Raw genomic sequence first — 14127 nt, forward strand, 5'->3', positions numbered from 1 at the left:
CCATGTTGACCAGATTGGTCTCGAACTCCTGACCTCAGGTTATCCACCAGCCTCAGCCTCCCAAAGTGCTGGGATTACAGCATGCCCGACCCCTAATCACCTCTTAAAGACCCCACATCAATTAAAACTCAACATGAGTTTGGGAGGGGACAAACATTCAAACCATAACAATGGTTTGAGTTCCAAATACCAAACTTCTAAAAGTTCCAAAAGTTCATTCAGTCGCAAAAGGAAGACTCCAAGACAAAGGAGTAGTTTACTTGCTTGCCAAAGGTTTGTTTGGGACGCTACACCTTAGAAAACCTGGAATAAAAAATACAATCTACTGAAAGAGAAACAAATTAGATTCCCAAAGTCACTAGACTTACTGTTTATCTGTTCATGGTGGGAGTTCCAAATACCAAATCCCAGAGTTCCAAATACCAAATTTGGATTAATTCCACTTTTAAAAAAGTTTTACTTTTAAAAAATTGTTTTACAGACAGGATCTCAATCTGTCACCCAGGCTGTTGTACAGTGGTACCATCATAGCTCACTGTAACCTCGGCCTTGTGGGCTCAAGCAATCCTCCTGCCTCAGCATCCACAGTAGCTAGGACTACAGGGGCAGCTACCATGCCTGGCTAGTATTTTAATTTTTTGTAGAGACAGTCTTGCTGTGTTTCTCAGGCTAGTCTTGAACTCCTGCCTTGGTCTCCCACAAAGCATTGGGATTATAGATGTGAGCTACCTAATCTGGCCAAAAAATAATTTGTAATTAAATTTAAATTAGGACCAGGAACAATGGCTCATGCTTGTGATCTCAACACTTTGGGAGGCCAAGGTGGGAGAATCACTTGAGACTGGGAGTTCAAGACCAGTCTGGGCAACATAGCCAGACCCCCATCTGTATGAGAAAAAAAAAAAAGGTAAATTTAAACACACTTTAAACAGTAGAGAAACTAGTATTTGTGGTATTGCACATTTTTTGCAAGTTTCCTACTCATTGACTATCCAACAAGGTTCATGTCATTTTGTTACAAGGGAAAGAATGGAAAAGCCAACCTACTCAAGAACAGTTTAAGAGAAGCCAATCAGCTTTAAGTAGAAAAAAGGCCGGGCGTAGTGGCTCACGCCTGTAATCCCAGCAGGCGGATCACGAGATCAGGAGATCGAGACCATCCTGGCTAACACAGTGCAACCCCATCTCTACTAAAAATACAAAACAATTAGCTGGGCGAGGTGGCGGGGCGCCTGTATTTCCAGCTACTTGGGAGGCTGAGGCAGGAGAATGGCGTGAACCCGGGAGGCGGAGCTTTCAGTGAGCCGAGATTGCACCACTGCACTCCGGCCTGGGGGACAGAGCAAGACTCAGTCTCAAAAAAAAGTAGAAAAAAAACCCTATAGTCTTATTATATATTTAACATTCTTACTAAACCTTTGAACACATAATCTTGTTAATTCACAGAACCACCCCTAAGGCAGATATATTGCCACCAGTTTACAGTTGAGAAGTTACTTGCTTAACATCACACCACTAGTGAGTACCAAGTCTGGACTGGCACTGAAACAAATACCTAGTATTTGAAATTAAAATGAACAGGATGATGTAAGTGTTGCTTTTATTGTACCTAGAACCATGTTGATTTGGGGATCTAGATGTCCCATATATCAATGATGTAATAATTTTTTTTGTTTCTACATGACAAGAGATAAATTATTCCTACCCTATCTCATTAGAATATATTGGCATTCTTGTGAGTACTTGTACTTTAATTATGAATTATTACATTATGTCAGATCTTTCTATCTCAGTCTTTGTCAGATAGTGGCAACATAAATGACCACAATTGTTTGACTTTCTCAAGTTATAAATTAACTTCCGGCAAACCAGTTTCTCTTAATAACCAATTAAGGAGCTATCATTTATTATTTTATATAAGTATTTGAAGTCATTTTTGTTTTCAACATGTATTGATTTTTATGTTAATGTTACACATTTTCATAAGCTTATCTGTATTTTTTTTTTTTTTTCTGTTGCCCAGACTGGAGTGCAGTGGCCTGAGATCTTGGCTCATTACATACAACCTCTGCCTCCCAGGTTCAAGTGATTCTCCTGCCTTAGCCTCCCTAGTAACTGGGACTACAGGCGCAGGCCACTACATCCAGCTAATTTTTGTGTTTTTAGTAGAAATGGGGTTTCCCCATGTTGGCCAGGCTGGTCTCCAACTTCTGACCTCAGGTGATCTTCCTGCCTCGGCCTCCCAAACAAAGTGCTGGGATTATAGGTGTGAGCCACCGCGCCTGACCTGCTTATTTGTGTTACTACCACTTCATTCTCCTTTCCTCTAAAATCTCATCCATTTTCAAGAATAGATGGATTTATAGAGGTAATTTTATACAAATGGAAGAAATGTTTTTGTGTACAATTCTCATTACCATTCATTATAACTCCTTGTGTTTGATCATTTGGGACAGAAGCACATATTAGGAAATGGTATACGATGATGCAGTTGATACCTTAACATCCATCAATCTCTTCAGTATAATACAGATTATTTTCCAGAAAATGAATTTCCTTATACTTGCTCAAAATTTAACTATTCTGGTTTGGTTCGGGGTTTTTGTTTGTTTGTTTGGTGGAGGAGGGAAGACAAGGTGAATCTCCCACAAATTTATGAGATCATCTTGAATCCCTATGGATTGTTACATAAATTTAAGCAAACACTCCATAAAGCTACACAGCACAGATGTACAGCCAGGTAAGCACATAGGAGAAAGGAAAAGGGAGAGGAAAGGGGAAAATACCAGAGGCAGAGAAAAGCACTGCAAGACCCAAGGGTTAGGAATAAACTAGAACCTTACTCTAAGTGATTGGACAAGTTGAAAAATAACACAAAATCATTATCAGCTATTAAAAAAAAAATGAGGGTTTGAGGTAGAGTGAAGGTCGATTTGTCAACAGGAAGCTGTGGGCTCTGCACCTCTATTTTTATAAACATTTGCTTTTTCCATCTTGGGTTCTGCCCAGAATTTGTCGTCTGACTGCTGTTTCTGGGTCTGCTTGACTGGTTTTTAGAGAAAAAAAGAAAGAAAGAAAGAAAGAAAGAAAACAAAACTGTGGCCACCTGTTCCTCTCCTTACCACAGTCTTAACAAGTCACTTTCCCTGATGTTTGGTTGGTGAAAATGCTCAAAGATACAAGGGCTTCCGTTTTTATCAGAGTATTGCTTTTTTAATCAAGGCCTCCCTGCGCTGACAAAGCTACAAAGACAACCCCTGCCTCTCCTCCACTGTGCTCCTGATGTCTTCCTGTTTTACCCGAAGTTTCCAGATGCCCCAGGACCCCTTCCCCACTTCTTCTCAAATTCGTTTTGAATTTGGAATTTTGCAATTTCCGTCTTTTAGCTTCCTGCTCCCCCACCCTGGTGTCAGCCTGTTGTCACTCTCTCATCTGGCTATCCCGTGGTCAGGTGCTCTTCCATCTTTGTTGCCACTTCTTTTAGGATTCCTTTCCTTCTTCACTGTGTTGTAGCTGCTTCAGTACAAAAGGAAGAGGGATCTTAGAGGTTGCTTGTGCCTTCTCACCAGGTGTAAAGTGGTTGGCTACACATCTAACTTTGGCCACAAGTACCCTGAAGCGGAGAGGGGAGGAGCTTGTGTCAAGCAACATATGCTGCTGTGTATGTCATCAAAGTAAGACTCAGAAGTTGGGAAGCCAGCTGCGGTTTGCACTCGCTGCCATCAGTCAAAACAATACTGAGAAAAAGTGTGCATAGAACTGTATTTACTGAGTAGAAGACACACTCGAATTTCCATAATGCGTTCATTTGAGGAGAAAGGAGAATTTTCTTGAATGATAAGCACGGAATATGGAAAAAGCCTCAGAATAGAATCAACTCAATTAGAGAAGGGAAAATAAAAGTGAATCTTTATGAATGGGTAGATGAGGCTGCTATCTGTTCAGGATACCAGGAGGGCATTCAATATCTAACGATATTTTTACCAAATTCCTTAATTCTAATATTAAAGATCCATTATTTTGGTTTAAAAAATGGCTTTTCATTGAAAGCCATTGCTTAGCAAGGTTGTCGTTTGGGCTCACCAGGAAAAAAACATATTAACACCTTAATGAGGAAAAACTTTCTTCTGAATCTTCTTTTATTCTTTGAGACGGAGTTTCACTGTTGGTGCCCAGGCTGGAGTGCAGTACCACGATTTTGGCTCACTGCAACCTCCAACTCCCTGGTTCAAGCGATTCTCTTGCCTCAGCCCCCCGAGTAGCTGGGATTACAGGCACCTGCCACCATGCCTGGGTAATTTTTTTGTATCTTTCTTAGAGACAGGGTTTTATCATGTTGGCCAGGCTGGTCTCGAACTCCTGACCTCAGGTGATCCACTTTTGTTACAAGCAAAAGAATGGAAAAGCCAACCTACTCAAGAACAGTTTAAGAGAAACCAATCAGCTTAAGTAGAAAAAAAAAAAAAAAAACCCTATAGTCTTATTATATACTTAATAGTCTTAGTAAACCTTTGAACACATAATCTTGTTAATTCACAGAACCACCTCTAAGGCAGGTACTCCCTAATGCCTCGGCCTCCCAAAGTACTGGGATTACAGGCGTGAGCTACCGCACCCGACCCTGAATCTTCTTTAAAAAAAGAAAAGACAGCGAGTAAAAGCTTTCCTAATTCTTGGAAACAAGATTATCAGGGACCTGAGATGGGATAGGGGTAAACAACAACCACAACTAAGGGGGGTAATGGAATTTCCGCCAGAGGGGAGGGGAGGGAGGGAAGTAGCTGGGACTGAAAACAACCACCTGAAATTTGATCTGGGACCTTTCTCAGGGGAAAGTCAGAGGGGGAAATAAGACTTTGTAAGGATGTGGAAAGAAAGCATGGAAAGCAGATTACAAATTTGTTTTACATAGTAAGAAGAGTTTAAAAGTGTAGAGAACATAAGAACAATGAGAAATGGCAACATACAGAAATTTGATCATGTAGAAGAGAAGTGAATACAGCATGAAACTTCACTGAGCAAGACTGTCAGACTTGCAGGGGACAGAAAAGAAAAAGGGGACCACATGGGGAGGAGTATAAATACATTTGGAGTGTTGGGGAACTGATGGTAAAGTTATGGAGTGAAGGAAAGAATAGAGGATAGCAGAAAAGAGACATGTGAACAATATTGTGATATATATATATATATATATATTTTTTTTTTTTTTTTTTTTTTGAGACAGTCTTGCTCTGTCACCCAGGCTGGAGTACAGTGACATAATCTCAGCTCACTGCAACCTCCACTCCCAGGTTCAAGCAATTCTCCTGCCTCAGTGTCCCAAGTAACTGGGATTACAGGCACCCGCCACCATGCCTGACTAATTTTTGTATTTTTAGTAGAGACGGGGTTTCACCATGTTAGGCAGGCTGGTCTCGAACTCCTGACCTCAGGTGATCCACCCACCTCAGCCTCCCAAAGTGCTGGGATTACAGGCATGAGCCACCACACCCGGCTGATACACATTTTTAAAAGTGGAATAAAAGTTCATAAATTCAGGCCTTTTTTGTAAACATAAAAGAGAAAAAGAACCAGAACAAAAGACATTTTATTTTGAGAAACAAATTGGAAAAAAATATTTTAAAATGTTTAATTTGCAATATACATAATACTGGAATTGAAATGCTGTCTGATGGAAATGTTGCAATGTGGAGTAGGAGGGTCAAGTTCACGAAGATATTCTTAAAATGAATCTTGGAAACTCTGTGCCTATGAGGCTTCTCTGAAGTGGCTAAAACATGCATTTAATACGTCTGTCTAAATGAGTACATTTAATCCTAGAGACTATAAGGAATAGAGATTATATGCTTTGGGGCTTTTCATAGCATTTCTTTTTAATCAGTTGTACAGATCCCATTAAACTAAATATTTCTTAAGAGCAAGAATCTGATCATTTAACTAGTTTTCTCAGCAATATAAAAGGAATACAACCTCCACTGTCTTATGTTACTTGTCTCCTAGCTCCTATTTGAATTCCATTGGCTTTTATAGAAAGTTATTGAGTTATTCAGACAGAAGGATTCATGATATATAATTTGTCAATTGTTATAATGGGATTTTGTTCTATTCCATTATGGACTGCTATCCTCACCAGGATAAAACAGATATGGTTGCTGTAAAGTAGACTTTGTCTAAGCTTCAAGAAATATGAATAAAGCATTTAAATCCAGAGAATCATAGAATTAAAGGAAATCTTAGAACTAAGGATATATATAATACATATATATTTCTTAAGATGGACTTTTACTCTTGTCAGCCAGGCTAGAGTGCAATGGCTCCATCTTGGCTCACTGCAACCTCCACCTCCCAGGTTCAATTGATTCTCCTGCCTCAGCCTCCCGAGTAGCTGGGATTACAGGCACGTGCCACCATGCTTAGCTAATTTTTGTATTTTTAGTAGAGATGGGGTTTCACCATATTGGCCAGACTGGTCTCAAATTCCTGACCTCAAGTGATCCACCCGCCTCAGCTTCCCAAAATGCTGGGATTACAGGCATGAGCCACTGTGCCTGGCAGAACTAAGATAAATTTAACCTTCTCATTTTAAAGATGAGGAAATTAAACCAGGACCTAATGAAGGAAAATGACTCATCCAAGGCTACACGGTTACTGCTAGAGCCAGGATAAGAATGTGGGTTGTCTGAATATTGTGTTTCTTTCACTCTTTCATATTAACTATTAGGCAAACTTTCTGTCTGCCTATTAAAATTCAAGTCTGAATGCCCTTCTTAGGCCCCAGTCAGGATATTCCAAAAGCTATGTGCACAATACTTCTACCGTGCACTGGTAAGTTGGGAGGATGAATGAAGTAGCAACTCAAGGAAATGCCAACCAATGGTATGGTTTCACATTAAGCTCTCTAATTTGCTTTGTGGTGGTGGGTTAACCCCAGTCTACCCATAAACGAATCAGTAAATGAGACTTACTTTCCAACCTTACTTCCCGACTGGACAACTGCATGAAAAATTGGATAGGGAATTATGAGTCCAAGTTCTATACCTGGCATAGTCCTCATGCTTTAGCCCCAGCCTCTGAGCTTAGCAGAAGACTTTTTGGGTCCTTATGTATTGCTAGTAGAATTGTGTAATTCTTGACTGTGTTGCAGAATCTTACAGGACTACAAAAGTTACCATGATGTATCTTATAAGGAAGACTTGGCAGGCAAATTTTCGGGCAAGCCAGCAAAATAGTTAAAGAGTAAAGAGGAACATGTGAATGATGGGGAGTTGGTCTAGGAAACTCTTGTGAGGAAAATAAATGAAGTTCTATGGTTAGCCCAAATAGACAAGGATAGCTTCTTCAACAACCCTAAGATCTATATCAGACAGATTCAATAGTAAAGATTACTAGCCTAAAGTTTAGTCTCCCTTGAAATTGTACATAGAATGTTTGTATATAAGCCATATAGTCATCATCTATTCACTGTGTCTATGATATTGAGAAGCAGCAAAATTATGCAATCATATAGACTTTGTATTTTAAGTGCTAAAAAATGAGATAAATGTTATCAGTTTGGGTGAAAAATTAGACAGTGGGGGTAAAAGCTGGACATTGCAAAAGGATTGGTTTAAGAAATACTGTCTAAGGGTTAGCTGTCAATGGTTGGAGAAGAAGGAGATCCTCCTTCCTCTCACCCACATATTTTTTCTTCTTTCCTCTTTTTCGATGATCACAGACCATTAGGTCTCTGCAAATCCACATTTTCACAGGGAGGAAGTCGGAAGTAATTGGAGCGACGGAGTCTCCTAGGGGGCAGACCAGCCATCTGACGGCAAAGTTCATCTAGAAGAGAAGCAGAACATCATGAGAAGAGAATGCAGGAAGATAACAAAGACTCTCGTTTTAATGGATAGAGAAGACTTTGCAGTGTGGTGTAGCGAAAAGGTTGGAGAGAAAAAGATCTGGGTTTTAACTAGCTCTGCCACTTACTCTAGTTATTTGCCACTTCCTAGAAAGTTTCTTAAATTTTATAAACCTCACTATCCCTTTCTGTAAAATGAGTATTAAAATACCTACCTCAACAGTATATTTCTGAGTATTAAAATGAAATCATGTATGCAAAGTACCTAGCACAGGTGACCAGTAAATGTTAGTTTCCTTTATATATCCAGCTGCCAATTCTTCTAATCATGGATCTATTAAATAGAAAAATGAGGTCCAATCATTCAGTATACATTTATGTGCTTACTATGGGCAAACAGCTAACTTTAGTAAGTCCCCTGAGATATTTGAAAGTGCCTAGAGTCCCAAATACTCATCCTCAATCTCAAGGTGCTTCCCTTGCAGGTGGCCTGCACAGAGCCAATGCGGGCACAGAGCAAGTTTCCTTCTGCGAAGTTAACTACAGCTCTTACTCAGGAACTCAGCACAAAGCGCGCTGCTGAGTCAGAAATGGCTTTGTCTGTGGTGTTTTCACCAACCACAGCCATCACTCGGGGCTGGCCATGGGGAAGGTGAGAGTATGTTTGTTCCCACCATGTATGGTCTATAACCACACATTTTGGGCCCTTGTAATTGGTCCTATAACTTCTTTCTACCTCCTTCTACCTGAAGTGTTACAGTACGAAATTTATATTGTTCCTGGAATTGGTGAACTATTTATAACGTAGCTGATTTCTAAATGTCCTATCTATTTTTTTATTTATAGGTCCTATCCAAACCTTACTGTCTCCAAATTAGCGCATGTGTGTGTGTATGTTTTATTTTTAGTTATGATCAGGGCTGCAGACTAGCAGAGTCTATTATCTGTAATGGCTGACTTGAAATTTTCCCTAGAACCCCAGTGAATAATCTTTAAAATAGCCAGAGTGTCAGAAAGCTCTCCAAATAGGAGACACTGTGGGGTCACAATCTAGTAGAAAAGGGATCTAGGGGTACTTTTCTTAGGGTTGTGTTTGTATATCAAGCATACTGCTTTACATAGAGTGTTTATTTGAGATCACTTCCAGCAGGAACTGATGGAATCTAAGGGGGTAGCCTAAAGCCCTCCCCCAATACCAGACTTTGGATATAGTAATATCATGTCCCTATTTATCCCTCTCATAACTGCTTCTCTCCATTAAACATCCAGACATCATCTTACCTTTCATAGCTTCGTGTTCCTTACAGACAAGACGAGAGCAGATCTCCTTGTTGACGATGTACATACGTCGTAAACTGCAGACGTCCCAATGTCATAGGCAAGGAAGGAGATGGAAGAAAGCCTTGAGAGGAGAACTAACCTGGGTCTGGGACGCCTCTTCGACTCTTGTATTCCCCACTTTCCCTATCTGCTCTTCCCCAACTGGATTTCCGTAAGTATTTCAGACTTTTGCCCCCCCACTGGAAAATAGGGGAGGGAATGGTATTAATTACTCTTCTATTTTTTAAATTTTATTTCAATAGTTTTTGGTGTACAGGTGGTTTTTGGTTACATGGATAAGTTCTTTAGTGGTGATTTCTGAGATTTTGGTGCACCCATCACCCAAGCAGTGTACACTCTGCCCAATATGTAGCCTTTATCCCTCATTCCTCTCCCACGCTTTCCCCTGAGTCCCCAAAGTCCATTATATCATTCTTATGCTTTTGCCTCCTCATAGCTTAGCTCCCACTTATAAGTGAGAACATACAACATTTGGTTTTTCATTGTTTAGTTACTTCATTTAGAATAATGGCCTCCAGTTCCATCCAAGTTGTTGCAAAGGCCATTGTTTTAATTATTCTTCTTCATGATACTTTGCACAGTCTACCTAGGGTCAGGCTTAATGTTCCTCCCCACTATTTTCTACCTTAGAGCTGGGCCATTTTCTTCAGCCTCCTTCTATCAGGTAATAAATTGAGTATGCCAGTGTTTCCCTCATGACCCTCCTTCCTCCAGCCCTCGCCTTCATTTCCCTTCTAAGTTCTATTACTCTGCCTATTCTTTGTATACCTCAGCCCAGACTTCAGGTTCTAGTTGGTACATTCAGAAATAGCTAGGAGGGTTGTGCTAAAAACTTGGACCCCCATCAAAGGTTGCAATTCCATAGTGGGTACTCATTAGTTACCAACACAAAAACACTACCATAGAAGATGCTTTTTGGGCATTCTGGGATCCCTTACCTGGTGAAGCATAACTGATGAATGCATTGTTTAACCGGCCGATGCACAGAGTAGAGCCTTGTGCAAGTAAATTTCTCATCCCAGCACTCTGAAGAAGCCCAACACAAAAAATAAAGAGGTCCAAATAAAAGTAGCATAAACAAAGTATTAAAGGAATTGGGAAGAATAGATAAAGTAGGAAAAAAAATACAGAGTAATCTCTGCAGAGAATCATTATAAATTGGGCTACATCCTTCCTGCTCACCAAAAACACAGCAAGAGGGAATTGACTAAATGAAGTTTTGGTGCTTCTCTACTTGGAACTAGAAGTGGATAAAATAGGCCAGGCGCATTGGCTCACGCCTGTAATCCCAGCACTTTGGGAGGTCAAGGCGGGTGGATCACGAGGTCAGGAGATCGAGACCATCCTGGCTAACACAGTGAAACCCCATCTCTACTAAAAATACAAAAATTAGCCAGGAGTCGTGGTGGGCGCCTGTAATCTCAGCTACTTGGGAGGCTGAGGTGGGAGAGTCGCTTGAACCTGGGAGGCAGAGGTTGCAGTGAGCCAAGATCATGCCACTGCACTCCAGCCTGGAGTGACAGAGTAAGACTCCAACTCAGAAGAAATAGAATAAAACAAAGCAAAACAAAATAAAGTAAAATAAAATAAAATAAAATAGAAATGCTGATAATCCCATTCTGAAAAAAATAAGATTACTTAGGCAGGTTGCTATTTCTCTGTTCCAGTAGTTTTCAACCCTAGCTATATATCAGAATTATCAGTACATTAGGAAACACAATTTTAACCATGACCTCTATGGTAATATGGAGTCCTCGAAATTAAATTGACGTCACTTCCTAATCCACTAACCACCATGTAAAGTGCAAGGTACTTTAGGGAGAGGGCCATTTGGGGACCATGTAATATTCGTTCCATTCTTTCCCCATGACTTTTATGACGGGCGCTCATTTTTTTTAAAAAAAGGAGTAAGGGAGTGAAGAACACTAATACTCTGAGAAATAATTGAAAGTAAACTAGAAGATGTGCCAAGTAACCTCCAAAGAACAAGGAGGTAAAGAATCCACAGGAAGAAAGAAGACATGCAAGCAACAATCATACCTGCAGTGGTATTTTTTTCACCAAGGGAGGCTGAAAGGCAGAAATTTTATTCCATTATTACCAATTCTAGAAGTTACTACCTCTGTAACTGCCACGCTGCCTCACTTAGGACCTGCTTGGAGTGCCCATAAATAGGGAGCAAATGAATTAATAACTCTTAGCAACTTCTAAAAGAAAACTTTCATTGAGCTGATTTGCTCCACAAAATTGAAGAGATTAGGAAGTAGGATGGGGTTTTTTTCCTTTCTCCTTTCCTTCCTAAAGAGTTGAGAAATTCATTGTGTTGTGAATATCTCTGTATTGTTGACAAGAAGCAAATTTAGTAGGAACACAAGGCAAAGAGTTATATGCTTAGAGGAGCTTCTTCCTAGAGCTAAGTAGAGAAAAGATTATTATCCTGTATAAGCTCTTCCTTAAAGGGAAAATTTATTTTCTGTAGATTAGACACATCATCATAAATTATTTTGATAAAAGTTGTTGGGCAAAGAATAATGAGGGTCGGCTGGGCACAATGGCTCATACCTGTAATCCCAGCACTTTGGGAGGCTGAGGCAGATAGATCATTTGAGGTCAGGAGTTCGAGACCAGCCTGGCCAACATGGTGAAACCCCTTCTCTACTAAAAATACAAAAATTAGTCGGGTGTGGTGATGTGCACCTATAATCCCAGCTACTCAGGAGGCTGAGGCAGGAGAATCGCTTGAACCTGGGAGGCAGAGGCTGCAGTGAGCCAAGTTTGTACCATTGCACTCCAGCCTAGGTGGCAGAGGGAGACTCCATCTCAAAAAAACAATAATATAATAAAAATAAAAAAAGAATGAGGGTCATCCTAAACTAGGGGCAAATTTAACGTGGGCCTTATTCACAGAATAAAGAATAAGTCAAGGGGTTAGATGAATAGACTAGTCAAGGGAGTTACCAGAGAAAATGTCACTGGAAGTGTTGCAAATAGAATACTAGGACCTGTGTTATGAGATCTCATCTATCCCATGGTTTCAATGCAGGTCTATATGCTGATAATTTCCAAGCCTATATTTCCAATCTCATCTCTGCCCTAAGCTCCAGACCTATAAATCCAACTGCCTTTTTATGGAAGAGTTCTTGAATATTTCAAAGATCTTTCACATTCAATGTATCTCAAACTGACTTAATTATCTTTCCCTTCACTAATTCTAGTTGTTCTTCAGTGACTGAGACCACTATCCACCCAACAGCCACATCTAGAAAACTGGATGTCATGGTTGAGCGTGGTGGCTCATGCCTGTAATCCCAGCACTTTGGCAGGCGAAGGTGGGTGGATCATCTGATGTCAGGAGTTCGAGACCAGCCTGGCCAACATGGTGAAACCCCGTCTCCACTAAAAATACAAAAAAATTAGCCAGGCGTGGTTGTGGGCACCTGTAATCCCAGCTACTAGGGAGGCTGAGGCAGGAGAATCACTTGAACCTGGGAGGTGGAGGTTGCAATAAACCGAGATCGCACTACCACACTCTAGCCTGGGTGACAGAGCGAGAAAAAAAGAAAAAGAAAACTGGATGTCATCTCAACAATCCCCTCTCCCTTATAGCTCACATCATTTAATTCTCACTATCTCTACCTTGATTCAGGCCAGCATCTTTTATTGGGAACACTGCAACAGTGGCCCCACTGGTTTTCCCAGTTCCAGGCGATAGATCACGGTCAAATCAGTTTTCCACAACTGCCCTGGGAATACAGTAGGGGGTTTGGAGGTGGGGTGTGATCCTTCCAATGCACAAATCTAATTATAATCTTACCTTAAATGAATGTCTCTCTGGTTGGTTTTCCTGTCCACCCTACACCTTTTGATTTGTATTGTTTTCCTTATCTAAAAGCTCTTTCCTCTTCTATTAACTTAGTTCACTTCTACTTGTCTTTCAGGAAGCAGCTTAGTCAAATGTGCCCTCCAGAAAAAGCCTTTTCTCACCCCCCGCACTGAACCTAGTCAAGAACTCCTGTGTCTTGTTAAAAAATAATCTAGCCACCTGTAATCCCAGCACTTTGGGAGGCTGAGGCAGGAGGATCACCTGAGGTCAGAAATTCAAGACCTGCTGGCCAACATGGCGAAACCCCATCTCTACTAAAACTACAAAAAATTAGCCAGGCATGGTGGTGGGTGCCTATAATTCCAGCTACTAGGGTGTGAGGCAGGAGAATCACTTGAACCCAGGAGGCGGAGGTTGCAGTGAGCCGAGATCATGCCATTGCACTGCAGCCTGGGCGACAAGTGCAAGACTGCGTCTCAAAAAAAAAAAATTCAGTCGAAGCATTGCTCCTTCTACCCTTTATCCTCCAAAACGTGTTTATACTTTTGTCTTGCCTTTACCCATCAAGTCTTGAAATTTTGAGAGAAAGATTAGCACAGTTCCTGTTCATTGGGTGTTCAACAATGTCATTAATTTGAATTGAGCTACTGGAAATATGTGCTCCATAAACTGTCATCCTGTCTATTTAGGATCCTTCCGCAATTGCACACCATCCAGAATGGGCTCTGGGGAAAACCTAGAATGGCTCTGATGGCCCAGGGATCCCAGATCTGAACTCACCCAAGTCATCTGTGGAAGGTGCAATATCAGCCAAAACTGAAAAGGCACAAAACAGCAGGTATGAGGAGGGCTTCAAATTGCAAATGCAAGGCAGAGTAAGAAAAGGGAGAATGGAGATACTGTGGCAAGAGGAAGACTATGTCTGGCTTTGTGTTTTATGTATAAGGGAATAGAATTAATGGAAATAATTATAATTTGTTTAAAGAATATTAGTCCTGGGTGGCTTGCAGTGGCTCACACCTATAATCTCAGAATTTTGGGAGGCTGAGGCAGGTGGATCACTTGAGGTCAGGAGTTCAAGACCAGCCTGGTGAATATAGGGAAACCCCTTCTCTACTAAAAA

The 14127-nt window shown here is 40.8% G+C and overlaps 1 protein-coding gene across 2 annotated transcripts in view; it reads right to left on the reverse strand.

Annotated features, from left to right (window-relative positions):
- Positions 1 to 5568: 5568 nt before the first annotated feature.
- Positions 5569 to 14127, reverse strand: part of MFAP5 (microfibrillar associated protein 5) — a 33015-nt gene continuing 24456 nt past the window's right edge. Inside the window, exons 7-10 of one of the 2 annotated variants that reach the window (XM_011998332.1) lie at positions 13785 to 13820; positions 10120 to 10207; positions 9122 to 9195; positions 5570 to 7821 (exon numbers count right to left, since the gene is read on the reverse strand). In XM_011998332.1, the coding sequence (XP_011853722.1) occupies positions 7709 to 7821; positions 9122 to 9195; positions 10120 to 10207; positions 13785 to 13820 (311 nt within the window). In that variant the 3' untranslated portion in view covers positions 5570 to 7708. Of the gene's footprint in view, positions 7822 to 9121; positions 9196 to 10119; positions 10208 to 13784; positions 13821 to 14127 lie in introns of both variants that reach the window. The other variant, XM_011998333.1, reaches the window with a different exon arrangement.

This window comes from Mandrillus leucophaeus, unplaced genomic scaffold (assembly GCF_000951045.1).
Source record: "Mandrillus leucophaeus isolate KB7577 unplaced genomic scaffold, Mleu.le_1.0 Scaffold568, whole genome shotgun sequence".
Taxonomy (NCBI): Eukaryota; Metazoa; Chordata; class Mammalia; order Primates; family Cercopithecidae; genus Mandrillus; species Mandrillus leucophaeus.